General features: G+C 45.2%; 1 protein-coding gene and 2 non-coding genes across 3 annotated transcripts in view; 2 read left to right on the plus strand and 1 right to left on the minus strand.

Moving 5' to 3' along the window:
* Window positions 1-9,206, plus strand: part of LOC137319364 (zinc finger protein 268-like) — a 24,185-nt gene extending 14,979 nt beyond the window's left edge. The window contains exons 3-4 of the mRNA XM_067981606.1: window positions 834-990; window positions 6,044-9,206. Of these exons, the coding sequence (XP_067837707.1) occupies window positions 6,395-8,386 (1,992 nt within the window). The 5' untranslated portion in view covers window positions 834-990; window positions 6,044-6,394 and the 3' untranslated portion in view covers window positions 8,387-9,206. The remainder of the gene's footprint in view (window positions 1-833; window positions 991-6,043) is intronic.
* A 2,628-nt stretch (window positions 9,207-11,834) lies between these two features.
* On the plus strand, window positions 11,835-11,908 carry trnat-agu (transfer RNA threonine (anticodon AGU)). Its single transcript has one exon. It is a non-coding gene; the product is annotated as a tRNA-Thr (tRNA).
* Window positions 11,909-18,110: 6,202 nt separating this feature from the next.
* trnaa-ugc (transfer RNA alanine (anticodon UGC)) lies at window positions 18,111-18,182 on the minus strand. The gene has a single exon. It is a non-coding gene; the product is annotated as a tRNA-Ala (tRNA).
* Between the last annotated feature and the right edge of the window lie 3,828 nt (window positions 18,183-22,010).

Here is a 22,010-nt window from a genome sequence, read left to right on the forward strand (position 1 = left end):
GAGGTGGGAATGAGATGGAGTCCCTGCTCCCTCCACAGCTCTTTACAGTAAACACACAGAGAGAATGAAATGGTCAAACACTGTCTGAGAAACAGCAGCCATTCCAGCTCTGCAGCCCTTGTGTATTCGGAGCAGATTCCGCCCAACTTTAGTTCTTTAAATGTGGACGCCGGGCAGGGTGGGATGTGTCGGAGGTCCCTGGGGTGTTTGGGTCACGAGGGGAGAGGGGAGAGACAGGCTGAGGGTGGAGGGGGGACTCGGTTTGGGGTGAGGGAAGAGGGAGATACAGGCTGAGGGTGGAGGGGGGACTCGGTTTGGGTGAGGGAGAGACAGGCTGTGAGGGTTTCAAATCAGTAAAATAGGTCCTTGAAATGTGGCTCATTCCAACAGACAGGTCTCCTGGTCAAACCAGTCCTGTCCCTGGGCTGTCCCTGGATTAACATGAGAATGGACAAGTCCCTGAGGGAGACCCATTGAGATTCAGTCTAATATCTCAAAGGCTGAAGCAGGGAGCTCCCCGGGGGTAGGGGATGGCTGTGTGTCTCGTCCCAAACCCTCCCCAGGGGCGGGGACAATCTCTCAGTCTGCCGGGGTCCTTCAGCCTGTCCTGAGTGTATTTCTCCCTCTCTGTCTCTCTCCCAACTTTTCTCTCTTTTTAGATTCTCTGTTTGTAATCGGGATTTGTGTCTCAGTATTGGTGCTGAGGGATTGTTGGTGTAACTGGGAGTGGGAATGGGTGTGGGGGAGTTCTGGGCTCTTGCTGTGCCTTTTTAATCCCTTGCTTTTGTATTTTAATCAATTCCCTCTCTCTCTCTCTCTCTCCCTCCCCTCAGGAAACTTTTCGATGAAATGCTGCAAGGAGATGATCCAGAAAGAGACATTTTGTGAGAAGGAGGAGGAGGAGGAAGAATCCTGGGCCAAGAATCGTTCTCTCGGCTGGGGACTGACTGACTGAGACCTTCACCGCAGCCTGGACCCGATGGGGGCCACGTGAGTAATGTTTAGGTTACTCTGGGGACACTGGGGATCACTGGGACATTCTGGGGACACTGGGACATTCTGGGGACACTGGGGGATCACTGGGACATTCTGGAGACACTGGAGGATCACTGGGACATTGTACAGGAGCTGACACTGAGACACACACTGACCGTCTGACAGTGCAGCGCTCCCTCAGTACCGACCGTCCGACAGAATATCACCATCTGTTCGAGCCCAAATTCCTCCCTTCGTTCATTGCAAGTGCAACTTTTCAGAAATAACACAAAGTGGATCAAACTATTATTCAGAGGCTGACAATGTGACATATCTGGGGTCTTAATTGAAATTAAAAGCTCTTTCAGGAAGCGTCCTGCAGCACGCAGAGGGCCCAAATGTGAAAACAGCCTCCAAATGTTTTCTTAGTTTGAAGTTTAATTTTTGAAAAGGTCACTGACAACTCAGAAAAAAATAGTGTTAATTCCGAAGCCATTTTGGGCCCCCATGTGAAATTGTATTGTAATGGAACCACACAGACACATGGGGAAGCTCGGGAGCAAACTGATTGGAATTTGAGATTTTAATCCCATATTCATTTGTGGCACAGCTCAGCTCAATTCAAACCCAATGTCTGTGCAAAGGACACGTGTCTCCTGACTGTACAGTCTGTGTGTGTGTGTGTGTGTGTGTGTGTCTCAGTCTCACTGGTCCCATAACATAACTTTAAAGCAGTAAAATTAACCAGAACCTGCTCCAAAGACCAAACCGATCCAGATCTCGAAGGTGTGATGATTTCCTCCTTCTCTCTGCTCTGTTGGTGGGAGGCTCATTTCCAGTCCCAGGTATTTGTCTATTCCCCATGTCTGATGGGTTGGTTCCTGTGAACAGTTTGTCAGAGAGTGTTTCACTGCCTCAGGGTGTTTACAGAGAGAGAGAAGCAGCTCCCATCTTGGTCTGAAAGACCCAGTCAATGAGAGATTTATAAAACAATCCAGCCCAGTGGAGTTAAACCGAGTCCACCATTAATCCAAACACACCATATTGTGAGCAAAATTCAACATTTCACAGGGCCAGTGAGTCCCAGACACGGATTGTACCCACCTCCCTAAACTAAACTCAACTCCTTACTGCAAAAAGTGTCTGTCAAAACACAGCCCGTTTAGGGACTGAACCCCTCAAATAACCGTTACACTCAACATTGCAATCTCTCAGTGAATCGTTCCCTTTTACCCACTGTGTGCTGGACATGAACAGGAGCTCACACTGAGGCACACACGGGCCGTACAGTACCAGACAGGAGTGAATCGTTCCCTTTTACCCACTGTGTGCTGTACATGTACAGGAGCTCACACTGAGACACACACGGACCGTACAGTACCAGACAGGAGTGAATCGTTTCCTTTTACCCACTGTGTGCTGTACATGTACAGGAGCTGACACTGAGACACACACGGACCGTACAGTACCAGACAGGAGTGAATCGTTCCCTTTTACCCACTCTGCTGTACATGTACAGGAGCTGACACTGAGACACACACGGACCGTACAGTACCAGACAGGAGTGAATCGTTCCCTTTTACCCACTCTGTACTGTACACGTACAGTACAGTTGTGGTGGTGGTTGTTGTGGTGGCCCAAACGCAAAGGCCGCCGCTGTGGCATCGCTCTGGGATCCCCGGCTGCACCCTGGCCTCACTCTGGGCTGACTGGGTGCACTCTGGGACCCCGGCATCACTCTGGGGTCACTGGGACATTCTGGGGTCACTGCGGGATCACTGGCGACACTCTGTCGGCCTCTTGCCGCCATGTGACAAGATGGCGGCGGCTGCCATTTTTTCCAAGATTGTGGCCGCGCTTGCCGCCATTTTGCCCAAGATGGCGGCCGCGCCTGCCGCCATGTTTTCCAAGATGGCGGCCGTGCTTGCTGCCATTTTTTCCAAGATGGTGGCCATGCCGGCCGCCATTTTGTCCAAGACGGACTCCGAGCTTGCCTCCATTTTGTCCAAGCTGGCTTCATTTATTGTATGAATAATTGAAAAGTTTAAAATGTAATATAAATAACTCAATAGTTTCATTCACTCAATAAATAATGAATTGCTTATTTTATTATATCAATAATTAAATTGTTTTCAAGTGTTTAATTTATTATATGAATACTTCAAATGTTTCATTTATTATAAAGAGAATTCAATAGTTTAAATTATTCGATTGATTAATTTATTATATAAATAACCAAGAGTTTAATTTATTGTATAAAAAATTCAATAGCTAAATTTATTATATAAATCATTCAATTGTTTAATATATTATAAATAATTCAAGTGTTTAATTTTTTATGTAAATTATTGAATTGTTTAATTTATTATATGAATAATTAAATTGATTAATATATTTGATAAATAATTCAGTAGTTTAATTATATAATATATAAATAGCTCCGTTGTTTAATTTATTGTATAAATAATTCAATTTGTGAATTTATTATACAAATAAACAAGTGTTTAATTTATTAATGAAGCATTCAAGTGTATAATTTATGACATAAATAGTTCATTTGTTTAATTTATTATTTAAATAATTCAACTGTTTCATTTATTATCTAAATAATTCAATAGTTCAATTTATTATATAAATAATTGAAAGGTTTTATTTATTAAATAAATAATTCAATAGTTTAATTCATTATATAAATAATCAATTGTTTAATTTCTTACATAACGACTTCAGTTGTTAAAATAAACTATTGAATTATTTTCATAAGAAATTAAGCATCTAAATAATTCAATTGATGAAATTATTATACAAATAAACAAGTGTTTAATTTATTATATAATAATGCATGTCTAATTTATTATATAAAAAACAATTGTTTAATTTATTATATAAATGATTGAACTGATTATTTGATTCTCTAAATAATTCAATTGTTTAATTTATTATATAAATAATTCATGTTTAATTCATTATATAAATAATTCAAGTGTTTCATTTATTATATAAAAAAATCAATTGTTTAATTTATTATATAAATAACCAATTGTTTAATTTATTATATAAATAACCAATTGTTTCATTTATTATATAAATAACCAATTGTTTAGTTTATTATATAAATAATCCAAGTGTTAAAATTATTATATAAAGAGGTCAAGTGTTTAAATTATATAATTAATTCAAAGGTGTAACTTATCATAGAAAGATTCAAGTGTTTATTTAATCATATTAATAATCCATTATTTAATTTATTGCATGAAGAATTTCAAAATGTTATTTATTATATAAATAATCAATTGTTTAATTCATTATATTCATAATGAATGAAACAATTTCATAATGAATTGTTTAATTGATTATATAAATAATTCAAAGGTTTAATTCATTACACATAATAAATTGTTTACTTTATTATATAATGAAGTCTCGTGTTTAATTTATTAGACAAATCATTCAAGTGTTTAATTTATGATATAAATAATTCAACTAAATATTGAATTCTTTATATAATAAATTAAACGAAGGAAAATTTATATAATGAATTAAACTATTGAATTATTTCTACAATAAATTAAACACTTGAATCCTTTATATAATAAATAAACACTAATTGTTTATGTAATAAATTAAACAATTGATTATTTAATGAATTGAACTATTCAATTATTTATGAAATGAATTGAACGATTGAATTATTTATATTATAAATTAAACACTTGAATTATATGCTTCCAATGTCTTTGTTTTTCGGCCTGGTATTAAGATCATCAATGGCGGCTGCATCTCCCAGCATGCATCGCGGTGCAGATTGTGCCCTATCTGAATCAGTGGAGCCCAGTGCGCAGGCGCAGTTGTGACTCATTATCGGTCAGTGTGTCCTGAGCATGCGCGGCCAGTCGAGGCTGCGGGAGGAGCGCGTTCGGTGCAGGTCAGAGGATCGGAGCAAGAGGCTCAATAAACCCCGGGGCCCGGGTCCGGGCTCAGGCCCAGGCTCAGGCTTTACAAACCCCGAGTGCGGCCCCAGACCCGAATATAAAACAGTGAACATTATCCCCCCCTCACTACCCGCCGGGAAATGAAGGGGAAATGGGGATCGGTCAGGGAGCGTCTGTAAATGAAGGAGAAATGGTGATCGGTCAGGGAGCGTCTGTAAATGAAGGAGAAATGGTGATCGGTCAGGGAGCGTCTGTAAATGAAGGAGAAATGGTGATCGGTCAGGGAGCGTCTGTAAATGAAGGAGAAATGGTGATCGGTCAGGGAGCGTCTGTAAATGAAGGAGAAATGGTGATCGGTCAGGGAGCGTCTGTAAATGAAGGAGAAATGGTGATCGGTCAGGGAGCGTCTGTAAATGAAGGAGAAATGGTGATAGGTCAGGGAGCGTCTGCAAATGAAGGAGAAATGGTGATCGGTCAGGGAGCGTCTATAAATGAAGGAGAAATGGTGATCGGTCAGGGGACGTCTGTAAATGAAGGAGAAATGGTGATCTCTATACCTTTAGTCATCCAGGGAGCTCTCGCTTTGGATGCTGTTCCTTTCCACCTCGTGGGAATCTGTCTACTCTGTACCCAAACCCACTCCTCCTTGAAGGCCTCCCACTGTTCAATTACTGTTCTGCCTGCCAATTTTTGATACCAATCCACCTGGACAAGATCCCTTTTTAACTCACTGGAATTAGCCCTCCTCCAGTTAAGAATTTTCACATTTGACTGTCCCCTGTCCTTTTCCATAACTGTTCTAAACCAAATGAGATTATGATCACTGCTGCCCCACTGAAACATGCTCCACCTGCCCCACTTCATTCTCCACACCCAGCCCACTACTGTACTCACACTCTCTCACACCCTCTCACACTCACTCTCTCTCTCACACCCTTTCACTTATGGTTTAGGGCCACTGAAAGATGATGCGATGGGTTTGGATTTCAGCACAGGGAGGAGGGAGAGTGTGTGGGACGGGGATTTATAGCTTTGAGGAATGAGCGAGGAAATAATGTTCCATAGAAAGTAAAGTTATCTGATCTGAATTTCTATCCTGTAGTTACAGTGATAACTTTTATAAACTACTTTTACAGGGGAGGATTTGCAGAGGGAAACTCAAACCAAAGATCACGTCAAGATCTGACAGAGTCACTCGATTCATCAGGACCTGAATATCATCGACCTTTGAATGTGGAAGGAGAAATGTTTGTCTGTTCTGTCTGTGGGAGATGATTTTAGACATCAGTGTGAGTGGAAAAGCACCGAGACACACACACCCGAGTGAGAGTGTTCTAGTGCACTGACTGTGGAAAGAGCTTTAACCAGTTACACAGCCAGAAAAAACATCACACCATTCACAGCGGGGAGAAACCGTCCACGTGTTCTGTGTGTGGACGAGGCTTCAACTGATCATCAACCTGGAGAGACACAAGGACACCCAGACCATGGAGAAACCGTGGAAATGTGGGGACTGTGGGAAGGGATTCAATTACCCGTCCAGGCTGGAAATTCATCAACACAGTCACACTGGGGAGAGGCCGTTCACCTGCTCCGTGTGTGGGAAGGGATTCGCTCATTCATCCACCCTGCTGACACACCAGCGAGTTCACTCTGATGAGAGACCTTTTAAATGTTCTGACTGTGAGATGAGGTTTAAAAGCAAAATTAATCTGCTGATGCACCAACGTACCCACACTGGGGAGAGGCCGTTCACCTGCTCCGTGTGTGGGAAGGGATTCACTATTTCATCCAGCCTCCAGACACACCAGCGAGTTCACACTGGGGAGAGACCTTTTAAATGTTCTGACTGTGAGAAGAGGTTTAAATGCAAAAGGAACCTGCTGACACACCAATGTACCCACACTGGGGTGAGGCCGTTCACCTGCTCCGTGTGTGGGAAGGGATTCACTCAGTCATCCCTCCTCCTGACACACCAGCGAGTTCACACTGGGGAGAGGCCGTTCACCTGCTCCGTGTGTGGGAAGGGATTCACTCAGTCATCCCTCCTCCTGACACACCAGCGAGTTCACACTGGGGAGAGGCCGTTCACCTGCTCTGTGTGCGGGAAGGGATACACTCGGTCATCCACCCTGCTGACACACCAGCGACTTCACTCTGATGAGAGACCTTTTAAATGTTCTGACTGTGAGAAGAGGTTTCAAAGCAAAAGTAATCTGCTGTCACACCAACGCACTCACACTGGGGAGAGACAGTTCATCTGCTCTGTGTGTGGGAAGGGATTCACTTGGTCATCTGAGCTTCTGACACACCAGCGAGTTCACGCTGGGGAGAGGTCTTTTAAATGTTCTGACTGTGAGAAGAGATTTAAAAGCAAAATTGAACTGCTGAGACACCAACGCACTCACACTGGGGAGAGACCGTTCATCTGCACCGTGTGTGGGAAGAGATTCACTCAGTCGTCCATCCTGCTGACACACCAGCGAGTTCACACTGGGGAGAGGCCATTCACCTGCTCCTTGTGTGGGAAGAGATTCACTCGGTCATCCATCCTGCTGACACACCAGCGAGTTCACTCTGATGAGAGACCTTTTAAATGTTCTGACTGTGAGAAGAGGTTTAAAAGCAAAATTAATCTGCTGATACACCAACGTACCCACACTGGGGAGAGGCCGTTCACCTGCTCCTTGTGTGGGAAGAGATTCACTCAGTCTTTCATCCTGCTGAGACACCAGCGAGTTCACTCTGATGAGAGATCTTTTAAGTGTTCTGACTGTGAGAAGAGGTTTAAAAGCAAAATTGAACTGCTGAGACACCAACGCACTCACACTGGGGAGAGACCGTTCATCTGCACCGTGTGTGGGAAGAGATTCACTCAGTCATCCAACCTGCTGAAACACCAGCGAGTTCACACTGGGGAGAGGCCGTTCACCTGCTCCTTGTGTGGGATGAGATTCACTCGGTCATTCATCCTGCTGAGACACCAGCGAGTTCACTCCGATGAGAGACCTTTTAAATGTTCTGACTGTGAGAAGAGGTTTAAAAGCAAATTTAATCTGCTGACACACCAACGCACCCACACTGGGGAGAGGCCGTTCTCCTGCTCTGTGTATGGGAAGGGATTCGCTGGGTCATCAACCCTGCTGAAACACCAGCGAGTTCACACTGGGGAGAGGCCGTTCACCTGCACCTTGTGTGGGATGAGATTCACTCGGCCATCCAACCTGCTGAGACACCAGCGAGTTCACTCCGATGAGAGACCTTTTAAATGTTCTGACTGTGAGAAGAGGTATAAAAGCAAATTTAATCTGCTGACACACCAACGCACTCACACTGGGGAGAGGCCGTTCACCTGCTCAGTGTGTGGGAAGGGATTCGCTTGGTCATCCTCCCTGCTGAAACACCAGCGAGTTCACACTGAGAGACCTTTAAATGTTCTGACTGTGGGAAGAGATTTAAAATCAGAAACGAACTGCTGAGACATCGACGCACTCACACTGGGGAGAGACTGTTCACCTGCTCCGTGTGTGGGAAGAGATTCACTCGATCATCCCACCTTCTGAAACATTAACTTGTTGACACTATTGAGTGACCTTTTAATGCAGTGACTGTGAGAAGAGCTTTAAAAGCAGAAATGAACTGCTGACACATCAACGCATGCCCATTGGTTGAGAGACTGTTCACCTGCTCCGTGTGTGGGAAGGGATTCACTCAGTCATCACACGTGCTGAGACACCAGCGAGTTCACGAAATGAGCAGGTCCAACGAGCCGGTCTGTAACACAGGCCAATGACTCAGTGCAGCTCGTGACCCAGTCACTGGGCTCCGTTATAGCCTCTCCTTTGAGTAACACACAAAGAGAAATTGTAAATCTGAAACAGAAAGAGATAATGTATAACACTTCATATCAACCACCAGTTTTTCCCTCTTTCCGGCTTTTAAAACAATCTGTTTCACAGTTTGTCAAACCCGAAACAGCCTCTGGGATTTGCTGATTGAGAATTTCAGTGGAAATTGGGACCGTCATTAAGTATCGGAACAAATATCCCCGCTGAGGTTTCGGGATTGTTACTGGTTTATTTATATCAGTGAGTGACCGATTTTAAACCAGGTGAGGGTCTAAACTTAAGGTAAGAGCCTGGGATAGACAAGAGATTCTTCAATGTATCAAGTTAAATTACACTGATTCCACCAACACTGGACATCACATCCCTCAAACATTGTTACCTGTAACTGTATAAAACTGTTGAGGGTGGAAATGGGAAATAACTGAAAAAAACTTCATTGTATCAAAGTTAATTCTGATCATTATTATTATACAAACATTCTACAGCCTAGCCCTTAAAAAGGACCCAATATCAAACCAGTCCCCAGTCCTTGGGCCTGTGCCTATGTTGTGATTTGCACCCGCTTCTGACTGACTTGGTATCAGACGCACTCCCGTCAACAGTAAACGGATGGAGCCGGATCCATAAGAGAAAAATGAGGACCGACCTCCGCGGTTCTCCCAGAGTGCGGGAGGCGGAGTAACAGCAGCAGACAGAGAGATCTCTCTAAACCAGCCGCTGCCGTCGGAGAGAAGCGAGTCCCGTTCCGAGCCGTGTCTGTCAGGCGCCCGCTGACCCTCTCTTCACTGAAGGGGACCGATTCAGCACCAACTCACACACCCACCATTGGATCATTGAATCACCTTCAACACCTGAATTACATCACCACTTAATCCTCTATACACGAGGAAATACAAACCTTGTCCACGCAACCTGTCCTCATAATGTAACCATTTTAGCCCCGGTATCATTCTGGTCTTTCTGCGCTGCACCTCCTGCAAGGCCAATATATCCTTCCTGAGGTCTGGTGCCCAGGACTGAATGCCGTACTCTAAATGTGGCCTTAGCAGAGTTTATAGAATTCTAACATAACTTCCACCCTTTTGAATTCCAGTTCCCTTGAGATAAAGGCCGACATTCCATTAGCCATTTTAATTATTTTTTGCACCTGTCTGCCAACTCTTCCTGATTTCCCGAAGTATCTCTGCTCACCCACAGTTCCTGGCTTCTCACCATTTCGAAAATACTCTGATTTACCTTGCTTCGGGCCAAAGTGGATGGCCTCACACTTCCCCAGATTGAAACTTTGAACAGTCTGGGGCTCTTTTGTATAGAAAAGAGAAGGCTGAGGGTGACCTGATACAGGACTTTAAGATTATGCAAGGGTTTGATAGGTCAGATGTAGATAAGGTGTTTGTACTGTTGGGAGTGGGGACGTCAGAACTTAGGGCCATGAATATAATAGTCATCAATAAATCCAATCTGGCATTCAAGAGAAACATATTTATCCAGAGAGGCGTTAGAATGTGCAGCTCTCTCCCACACGGAGTAGTTAAGGCGAATATCATGGATGCATTTACGGTGAAGTGAGATAAACACATGGAGGAGAAAGGAATATTCGGGTTTGCTCATCGAGTTCGATGAAGAGGGGTTGGAGGAGGCTCGTCTGCAGCATAAACACCGGTATAGTCTAGTTGGGCCGAATTGCCTGTTTCTGTGATGTACATTCGATGTAATTCTATGTAAGCTCCATCTGACACAGTTTTACCAACTCACTGAATCTATCAATTTCCTTTTACAACTTTATGCTCCCATCTACACTACTCACTGTGCCTCCTAACTTGGTGTCGTCAACAAACCTGGATATACCGCTCTCTATTCCTTTATCTGCCTCATTTATACAGATCCCTGGGGGACACCACTAATCAAATCCTGTCAATTTGAGTACATACCCATTAACCCTACTCTCTGTCTCCTACCTCCAAACCAACTCCCTCCCCATGTCAATGGGTTGCTTTGAATTCCACATGTCAACAGAAATGAGAATAGTCTCTGATGTTAAACCTTAACGAATGCCTCTGGAAGTCAATATACACATAACCCCCATAGACACTCCATTATTTACCACGTTAGTTACATCTTCAAAAAGTTCATCTATTTTCGTTGGACTTGACTTACACTTTACAAATCCATGCTGGCTCTCTCTGATCAATTCATGTTTATCCAAGTGCTCAGTCATTCTTTCCCCAATAACAGATTCTGGTAACTTCCCCACAACAGACGTCAGACTAATAGGTCTATAATTTCCTGTTTTATCTCTCCTACCCTTCCTAATTAATGGAATGATATTTGAATTTTTTCAATCCATGGAACAATTCCTGAATCAAGAGAGTTTTGAACGATCATGACTAAAGCATGTACAATTTCCTCACCTATTCCCCTTAGTCCCCTGGGATGGTAAACATCAGGCCCTGGAGATTTGTCTATCTTTAGTCTAATTGTTTTCTCCAATACCATTATTTTACTTACACTGAATCCCCTTGATTTATTTTCAGTTTTCCTCGTGTCTCTGGTTTATTATCCTCATGCTTTTCTGTGAGGATTTGGCAAGTCTGCCATTTCCTGATTTTCAATTACAATATCACCTCCATCTGTCTTTAAGGGGCCCACATTACTCTTCGTCACCCTTCTTTCTCTTAATATACGTGTAAAAACCTTGAAAGTTGTCCTTAATTTCATTCACAAGTTTTTCTCGTTTTCCCTCTTTGCACCTTTTACGATTTTTTTTAGTTTCAGCACCACAATAAACAACACTTCACTGTGAAATTTGCTCAATTAGTTCTTCAGTGTCAGAGCGAGAATTGTCCATCCCTAATTTATTTAAAGTAACAAACAAACACAAGCACAAATATTCATCCGTGTATCAAAGCACTGATGGACACAGAAAGATAAACACAGCCTGAAACGCAGTCAGTATCGGGATTCACAGGGAAACGGGCAAGCGAAATAGACAAAGATCAAACAGTCTGAACCCCCAACAGAATGTGACGTGTAGCTGATAGATATTAATGAGAGGAGGTGGGAAACAGTACCATGAATTGGCACTGTGGCTTAGTTGGTTAAAGCACCTGTCCAGTAAACAGGAGATCCTGGGTTCAACTCCCAGCGGTGCCTTTGTGTAATTCGTGGTGTTTAGTGAATTTGAGAAGCACACAGTGCTGTGTTTTGTTCAGGATCCAACACGGAACTGATCAGGAGGTCTCTTCAAAAATGCCTTTTCATCATACAGACAGCCCTCTCATAGAATGTGTCCGTGACACGTTCTTGTTTCTGGGCTCGTTGAGGTCGGGGTATAATTCTTGATTCGATGTTTCATACCCTGGAGAAACCCTAATTTAGCCCTGGACTTTGGATCTTGATCTGCGGTTCAAAGTTTTGCGAAGAGGGAAAAGGAGTCCCCAAATCACTCCACCTGAATCTCAAGCGCTTTTGAAAGAAATTCAGTTCAAACAATCAGGACTTTAAAGGCACCTCAATGACCTGCACTTTCATTGAACGAGCTTTGCTTCCAATTACATTCAACCTTGAAACCGCTCTGGGTTTTCCCCTCACTGAAGCAGAGTGTGGCCGCTCTGTATCTGTGATCATGTCGGTGACGAGGTTCGCTCTGATATTGGTCGCTTTCAATTTTTAAGATCTCGCCAAGCTCAGGGAAAAGAAACCGGGTATCGAATTGTCCCTGTAAGTGATGAATTGAAGGGATTGGTGCTCCAAGCAGATCTGGAAAATTCACAGTGCGGTCACTCAGGAATTCCAAATCCACCCTCTCGCCACTCCCCCCGTCTCAGTCTTTCCATCTTTACCCTTCACTGCCGGTGTTCCAGGTTCGATCATCCGTGGCCGTTCAACGAAGCCTGAGAAGTCCATGAGGGAAAAACACGGAGAGTCAAGAGACAGAGACAAGGTGGGATCAAAGTATAGGAAGAAATAGGATCAATGTCAAGTTCTGCGAACGGGCAGAATTTAAGATGGAGCTTGGGAGAGATTCCTTCACGTGTCTTGCAATTTTGCAAGAGACCATTGGGCTCCGAATTAAAAGCATGAGCCGCGCTGGAGAGTCTCTCTCAGAGAGGGAATGCGGTTCGTCAACTCCAGTTCATCGTTATTTGAGCAGTAAACATAACTTTAAGAAGTCGCGCTGCGAGGAGGATTCGAACGTACGCAGGAAATCCCCAGGGGATTCCGAGTCCAACGCCTTAACCACTCGGCGATCGCAGCTACAAACATCTGTTATGCACGGCTGTAAATCAGAATGTGATCTGTGATACAATGTTCTCTCAGACAGGTGAAAGGCCCTGATCCCTGGTCTGTGCTGATTCTCTGATAGTTTACTGGGTAAAGGCCCTGATCCCTGGTCTGTGCTGACTCTCTGATAGTTTACTGGGGAAAGGCCCTGATCCCTGGTCTGTGCTGATTCTCTGATAGTTTACTGGGGAAAGGCCCTGATCCCTGGTCTGTGCTGATTCTCTGATGGTTTACTGGGTAAAGGCCCTGATCCCTGGTCTGTGCTTATTCCCTGATAGTTTAGTGGGATTCATTCTGTATCTCTCAGTCTCTGGTACTGTGTGTGAGTGTGGGATTCATTTTGTGTCTGTCAGTCTCTGGTACTGTATGTTAGTGTGGGATTCATTCTGTATCTGTCACTCACTGATACTGTGTGTGAGTTTGGGATTCATTCTCTGTCTTGTCAGCAGTGTGTGTGAGAGTTTGTGATTCATTCTTTATAGGCAGTCTCTCATACTGTGTGTTAGTGTGGGATTCTTTCGGTATCTGTCAGTCTCTGTTTCTCCATGTGAGTGTGGGACTCATTCTTTATATACAGTCCCCAGTACTGTATGTGGGAGTTGAATTCATCCTAAATATGCAGTTACTCATACTGCATGTTAGTGTGGGATTCATACTGTACCTATCAGTCCCTGGTACTTGATGAGAGTGTGGGATTAACTCTGTGTCTGTCAGTCTCTAGTACTGTATGTGAGTTTGGGATTCCTTCTGCATCTGTGAGTGTTGGATTCATTCTGTGTCTGTGTGTCTCTGGTACTGTATCTGAATGTGAGTTTCATTCTGTATCTGTACATAATTATTCTCTCAGATTACATTATTGCGTTCAATACTTCAGCTTTAATATCTTAATGTTTGAAGAGTTTTACTCCTTATTTAATTTGTAAATATGGACGAACTTTAGGATTTAATGTTGGAGGTTTTAATCAGATAATTTGTGTGCTTTTTGGACCACTATTAAATCTGTATCTCTGTGAGTACGATTGTGGATGATAATGAATCTTTCAAACTGATAAGGTGACATTTTTGAATTGGTTTGTAATGTGTAGATCAGTCTGTAGAAATGGAATTGATACTGTATCTTTCAGTCTAATATTGTATGAGATTTTTGGACTGGTATATAATGTGTATCTCAGTCTGCACTAATAGAATTGATACTCTATCTTTAAATTTCATTCTACGAGTGCATTCTGAACAGGTATCTAATTTGTTTCTCAGGTTTACTATCTTTCAGTATTTCTCAATCGATACTGTACATGAGGTTTGGATTTGTTTGCAATTTGTAGCAAATGGTTCACTTTTCGAATGGATATTTCATGTATTAAAGTCATGTGTGAGAGAGTTCTGGGATAGTATTCAATTGGAATCTCAGGTACATTATTGGGATTCATTCTGTCCCTTTCAATCGGATACCATGTGTGATTTCTCTCTGGTATTTAATTCGTAGCTATGTTGCCCGATTGTGAGATTGACACAGTGCCTTTCAATCTGAGAGTGTGATTTTGGACTGGGATTTTTGTATCTGCCTGTCAGCGGGACAGAGTTAGGGGCAAATGGAACAGAGTCTGCCTCACCCGCTCTGTTTGAATGTTGGATTGAAAGTGTGTCTCTGGAACTTGGGATCAGTGTGGGACTGACTACTTCTACTGTCTGAGACTGTGGAACTGATGACCTGTCTGTGTCTCTGTGCTCGGTGGGTGATAATGTACCTCCTGTGTGTGAGAAGGAGCTGGCTGCACTCCTCCTTGTGCCTTGGGTGGAGGAAACATCACATTCATTCTGGATCATTCAAGGATTCGCCTGTAGAAAGAAAAATTATCTCTTGTAACTGAAGAAACAGCGAGGTTGAAAATAGAATAGAGATCAGTTTAATATCTCTAATGATCATTTTGAATATCCACAAATGAAAACCAGTGATACAAACAGTGTCAGTGTCTGACTCCACTGCAGCACTCAGCTTCTGCACACCAGGTGTGTTGGGCTATTTTACAACAATTTAGTGACATCCAGACACAACCCAACCCCTGCACTGATTCATGAATGGGACTACCCGATGGGGCAGGGACCTTTGTCCAGGTCAGGTTTCTAATCCCCTCTCCCATGGGACTAACCGTTCAACCGAAACATAACAGCCGCTGTTTAAATTGTGTCCTTCACACTTCTCACCTGGTGCCTGCAATAGATGCTCTTTGTATAACTCCCCACATCCTTACTGTCCGGCTCTGTTTCCACTCTTCACTGTCCAAGAACAATAAACAGGGTGAGACTGGAACTAAACCAGGACCATTCACTCCTGGTTTGGGGAGTGAAAGCAGCAATGGTTTTAATAGCAGGTTCTTCCCATTCTCTCTCCCTTCCCCTGGACACACCCTGTCCACACACAGCCCGAGAATGACCTCTCCCTTCCCCCCTCTCACTCCATGTTCCGGGACCAGTTCCTGATCCACTCCGCCTCTTACAAACAGCCCCCGGACTCCCCCTGCCCTTCCCCCGGACTCAATGCCGATCTCTGAGCCCATCTGCGGACACGGTCCCGGAGTGATGAGCTGCTGTAACGAGGCTGCTCTTTGCTCCCTTCCCCCGGGGGCCGTGATCTCTCCATTCCCGCCTGTCTGAGCAAAGGAAGTGGGTCTGGGGGAAAGGTCAGAGGGAATGGGCTCCACAGGCAGTGCAGGAACAGGCACCAGAATGGGAAACAGATGGGATTCCACCAGTGCCTAACGCTGGAATCCAGACTGACTTTATAATCTCCAACTATTAAACTCGAGGTTTCCATCCCTGCTGTTTCTCTCGGGCTCTTTTGATGGGAAAGAGTCTTTCAGAGATAAAGTGAGCGGCTGTGGAATGAGCCAATGGGTTCTGTTCATTCTTGGCTCCCTTACTGATAAAGTAACGTTTGACTCCGAAACTGGAGGGAGGATTCCTCAAACCAATCCTGGAGAAACGGGGGAGGAAAGTGGGAGTTGGTGTATTTGCTGGGACCGTGTAGGATTAATATCAGGCAGCAACAGTCCCAGTTTATTTCAATCGGAGTGAAACTCTCGGTCACTGAGAGTAATACAGAACGGCCCTGAGCTGCAAGATTGCAGAGGGGACAACATGCAAGAGAGGGTTAAATGTGTGACACTGTCCCTGAGAGTGGGATTAATAATGTGTCTGTCTCTGAAATAATATCAGTGAGAGATGAGACTGCATCTTCTGTCACTCCACCTTGGAATAGCAATTGGAATGAAATATTTTCCAATTTGTTACTGGGTGAAAACGGGACATTACAGGTCAGTTTCTCTCTCTCTCTTTTGTACAGATTATGAAGGTGGGATACTGTTCCTGAGAGTGATACAGAGACACTGATAGGAAGTGTAATTCTGATACTGTGCCTGTCTGTTTTTATCTCTCTCTAGCGCTGTACATGAAGGTGGAATATTGTTACTGAGTGTGAAACGGACATACTGATGGGAAGTGTAATTCTGATACTGTGTTTGTTTGTCTGTGTCTCTCTCTGTCTGTCTTTCTCTCTCCCTAGTGCTGTACAAGGAGGCGGGATACTGTTACTGAGCATAATATAGACACACTGATAGAAAGGGAAAGACTGATTCTGTGTCTGTGAACAAACCTCCGGTGCTATTGGTGAGACGGTCACTGTCCCTTTTACTGTATATCAGCCGGTCTGACGGGGCATTCATCATTCGCCAGTCCTGTAAGGAAAGGTGGAGAGAAACCGTCTGTAACTGTCTGACACTGGACTGTCTGTGAGTGTTGAATTTATTCAGTAACTAGTCGTGTCTGGGTGTTGAGAACGGGATGGAGAGGACACCAGTTACTATTATCTGACAGTCAGTCAGTTTAGCAGGAGAGAGAAACACAGAGAGACTGGAGGAGCCCAGAGCGGATAATTTTTATTTTCATCTTAACCAAACGGACAATACAATAATGTAAAAGGAGGAGGACAAGGTGAGGCACAGACAGCATTGAGTCTCATTTCACTATAGACGGACACAGGACTTGTCCCAGGTGAGGGTTTTGTGTTTAAAGATCACTTCACGAAAAACACCTTGACGATCTGGGGTTACAGACGGACATGACGGGCAGGAAAAGACCAGCTCGTTCATCAATCCTGCCCCACATGCCTGGAGCATCGTGACTGGACACTTCCTACACACACCACCAGCCCCACCCACCGGGAACATGGAATCTCCTGGGAGCGGTTACAAACCAGAAAAAAATCCAGGGCCAATCAGGAGGGGAAATTCTGGGAAATTCCTCCCCGACTCCCTCAGGCTATCGAATCGAGTCCAGTGGATCACACTGACCATGCGTAGGTTAACTGTAAAACCACTCACCTTCCATATGATGCGATCTCTGCCCCAGTCAAGAACCGGTCCAGATCCCTCGAGAAGGCAGGGAGAGAGTCAGCACTTACCACACCAAAGAGAGTCAGAGTCAGCGCCCACCGCACCAGAGAGAGTCAGAGTCAGCGCCCACCGCACCAGAGAGAGTCAGAGTCAGCACCCACCGCACCAGAGAGAGTCAGAGTCAGCACCCACCGCACCAGAGAGAGTCAGCACCCACCGCACCAGAGAGAGTCAGCACCCCCCTCACCAGAGAGGGTCAGCACCCACCGCACCAGAGAGGGTCAGAACCCACCACACCAGAGAGGGTCAGCACCCACCGCACCAGACAGAGTCAGCACCCACCGCACCAGCCGGGAATACATTCCAGATGCTCACTCCTCTCTGGGAAAAGAAGAAGCTCCCAACATCCAGACTATTCTTCCCTCTTTGTGGTCGGAACGCCGGTCCGCTGCTTCCCCCCGATCTGTGAAACTGGAAATAATCTATCACTGGGCAAGCTGTTCAACCATGAGATGGGAGCCATTGAAACACCGTGGGCGCTCTCGCATTGAATTATATTCTGTGCGGAGCGTTCGGTTTTTCGCGAGGATGAAGAAACTCTTGTCTCTCCTTGTGTGTAAATGTGAGGCGAATCTCAGATGATATTCTCACAGTTGAATCTAAAATTTGAAATGTAACTTGTTTGGAGATGCCGGGGATTGAACCCGGGATCTCATACATGCAAAGCATGCGCTCTTCCACTGAGCTACATCCCCACGGGTCAAAAGGTACCTGAGAAATAAACAAGCAGACACTTTAGAAGTGAAGCCGTGAGCTTTCTGCTCCGTCTCTCCAGGACATCGAGATGCCCAGCGGTCCCGCGTGTTCACAATGTTCAACCTCTGCTTCAGTTCACGGGGTTTCTGCTCCTCTTTACTTTGAACTTTCCAAAAAAAATCTGCGGAAATAAAAAAACCCAATCGCTAATGGTCAGTGACAAGGCTGAAATCCAACCTCTGAATCATAAAGTGAGATGGAAGAATGACAGAGCGTCAAACAGGAACAAGAGCTGGGACTGCTCGCTCGATATTGCACCGTCACACATTCCCCTCAGTCGGCGGCTGCTTTGAGTTGAGCTGTTGAGGGGACCGAGAGATGAAGTCCCGCTCCGGGACAATTTAATGCTTGTGGAGCCTCAGAAGTTGGAACTCGCTGAGCTCAAAAAGCGTCATTCAACTTTCCGTGGGTAATTCTGGTGAAAAATTATTTAGGAAGATGCTAAGAGTTGAACCCAGGACCTCAACACATGCAAAACATGCGCTCTATCACTGAACTAAATCCCCAGATCACAAAACCCTCTAACCAAGGAAAGAAGAACTGATTGTCCTCATTTTATGAGGCCACCCGTGGTGGGTGTGCACTCCACTCTGCATTTTACTGGAGAAATAATCAATTTATATTATGTAACTATCCCCCACTCACTGCATTTTACTGGAGAAATAATCAATTTATATTATGTAACTATGCCCCACTCACTGCATTTTACTGGAGAAATAATCCATTTATATTATGTAACTATCCCCCACTCACTGTACCCTTTGTCGTCCAGTACTTCCCCGGAGCGGAGAAACTACGCCATGTTCTCCGCAGCCTTCAACATGTCATCAATGAGGACAAACACCTCGCTATGGCCATCCCCACACCTCCACTACTCGCCTTTAAACAGCCACCCAACCTCAAACAGACCATCGTTCGCAGCAAACTACCTAGCTTTCAAGAGAACAGCGTCCACGACGCCACACAACCCTGCCACGGTAACCTCTGCAAGACATGCCAGATCATCGACACAGATACCACCATCACACGAGATGACACCACCCACCAGGTGCATGGTTCATACTCCTGTGACTCAGCCAACGTTGTCTACCTCATACGTTGCAGGAAAGGATGCCCCAGAGCATGGTACATTGGCGAGACCATGCAGACGCTGCGACAACGGATGAACGGACACCGCGCAACAATCGCCAAACAGGAGGGTTCCCTCCCAGTCGGGGAACACTTCAGCAGTCATGGACATTCATCCACCGACCTTCGGGTAAGCGTACTCCAAGGCGGCCTTCGAGACACACGACAACGCAAAATCGTCGAGCAGAAATTGATAGCCAAGTTCCGCACCCATGAGGACGGCCTCAACCGGGATCTTGGGTTCATGTCACGCTACACGTTACCCCACCAGCGAACAAATGTTATCTGTTTTTAATATAATGTGTCATTTGCTGGCTCTCTCTGCCTTCCGGATGTTTCTGCCTCTCTCTGTGTTTTTTTTTCTCTGTTTTTTTTTCCCTGTTTGTTTTTTTATTGAATGTGTATTCGGAGGTTCTGCAGGTAACACCTCTCTGTCTGAACACGGTGATTGCCTTGGCAACGGGCAGTTGCAGGGGCAGTCTGTAAACACCATTTATTATTGTTCAATATGTATAAATGCGTAGGCTTCAAGGAGATCTTGAAACATTTGCCTGAGGAAGGAGAAAATCTCCGAAAGCTTGTGAATTTAAAATAAAATTGCTGGACTATAACTTGGTGTTGTAAAATTGTTTACAATTGTCAACCCCAGTCCATCACCGGCATCTCCACATCATGACTACCATCGACACCACAAACTGCCGGCTCACAGTGGAAAGGATATCCAAGAAGATCGCGCATTTAGACACAGACATCAAGTTTTTACAGAGCTGCAAGAAAGCAGACAAGATCCCGAAAGGACTCCAGATCACGAACCCACTCAAGTCCACATACAACTCGGATTACGCTGAGAGACTCTGCCGCCGTACCTCTCGCACACTCCGCAACCATCTCATACACCAACTCTACAGCAGACGCCACAACCTCGAAACCAAGATAGAGTCCATACTCTCAACCTGTACTCAGGACACAGCAGACCAGCTACGTTATACCGCCAAACAGACGAGGCAACGGAACTACGCTGCCTACATGAAAACCAAGAGCAGGAAGCTTGAGAAACTCGGCATCACCACCAGCAACGACCAAGCTTCCCCTGGTACCACGGTTGCAACCACAGGGAAGTCTATTGTCAATTTATCCGACCACACCCTTCAACCAGACGAAATCGAAGTTCTCAGCCGAGGGCTCAATTTCTGCCCCACTACCAAAATGGACCCCACTAGTCTCGCGGCGGACACAGAGGAATTCATCAGGAGAATGAGGCTCCGGGAATTCTACCACAAACCCCAAGATTTCAGCAGCGAACCCAATGAGACAATCGACGATCCGGAACAGCAGACAGAGGGATCCGCGGTACAGCAACCGAAGAGGAAAGAGTCAAACTGGACTCCTCCGGAGGGTCGCTGCCCTCAGCTGGACATGTATGCTCAAGCTGTCAGGAAATGCGTCAATGCCAGATTCATCAGCCGCACTCAGAAGACAGTCCAGAATGTCACCCGAGCACAACGCAACGCCATCAACGCTCTCAAGACCAACCGCAACATCGTCATCAAACCAGCGGACAAAGGAGGAGCCATAGTCATACAGAACAGAACAGACTATTGCAAAGAAGCATACCGACAACTGGACAACCAGGAACACTACAGACGGTTACCCGCAGATCCGACCAAAGAACACACCCACCAGCTCAACAAACTGATCAAGACCTTCGATCCAGACCTTCAAAGCATCCTACGCATTCTCATCCCACGTAATCCCCGCGTGGGAGACTTCTACTGCCTCCCAAAGATACACAAAGCCAACACACCCGGACGTCCCATCGTATCAGGCAACGGAACCCTGTGTGAGAACCTCTCTGGATACATCGAGGGCATCCTGAAACCCATCGTACAGGGAACCCCCAGCTTCTGTCGTGACACTACAGACTTCCTACAAAAACTCAGTACCCACGGACCAGTTGAACCAGGAACACTTCTCACCACGATGGACGTCTCGGCACTATACACCAGTATCCCCCACGATGACGGCATCGCTGCGACAGCATCAATACTCAACACCAACAACAGCCAATCTCCGGAAGCCATCCTACAACTCATCCGCTTCATCCTGGATCACAATGTCTTCACCTTCGATAACCAGTTCTTTACCCAAACACACGGAACAGCCATGGGGACCAAATTCGCACCCCAATACGCCAACATTTTCATGCACAAGTTCGAGCAGGACTTCTTCACTGCACAAGACCTCCAACCAACACTATACACCAGATACATCGACGACATTTTCTTTCTATGGACCCACGGCAAGGAATCACTAAAGAGACTACACGATAACATCAACAAGTTCCATCCCACCATCAAGCTCACCATGGACTACTCCTCAGAATCAGTTTCTTTCTTGGACACACGAATCTCCATCAAAGACGGGCACCTCAGCACCTCACTCTACCGCAAGCCCACGGACAACCTCACGATGCTCCACTTTTCCAGCTTCCACCCTAACCACGTCAAAGAGGCCATCCCCTATGGACAGGCCCTGCGAATACACAGGGTCTGCTCAGACGAGGAGGAACGCGATGGACACCTACAGACGCTGAAAGACGCCCTAGTAAGAACGGGATATGACGCTCGACTCATCGATCG

Source organism: Heptranchias perlo, unplaced genomic scaffold, assembly GCF_035084215.1.
Source record: "Heptranchias perlo isolate sHepPer1 unplaced genomic scaffold, sHepPer1.hap1 HAP1_SCAFFOLD_826, whole genome shotgun sequence".
In the NCBI taxonomy this organism is placed as follows: domain Eukaryota; kingdom Metazoa; phylum Chordata; class Chondrichthyes; order Hexanchiformes; family Hexanchidae; genus Heptranchias; species Heptranchias perlo.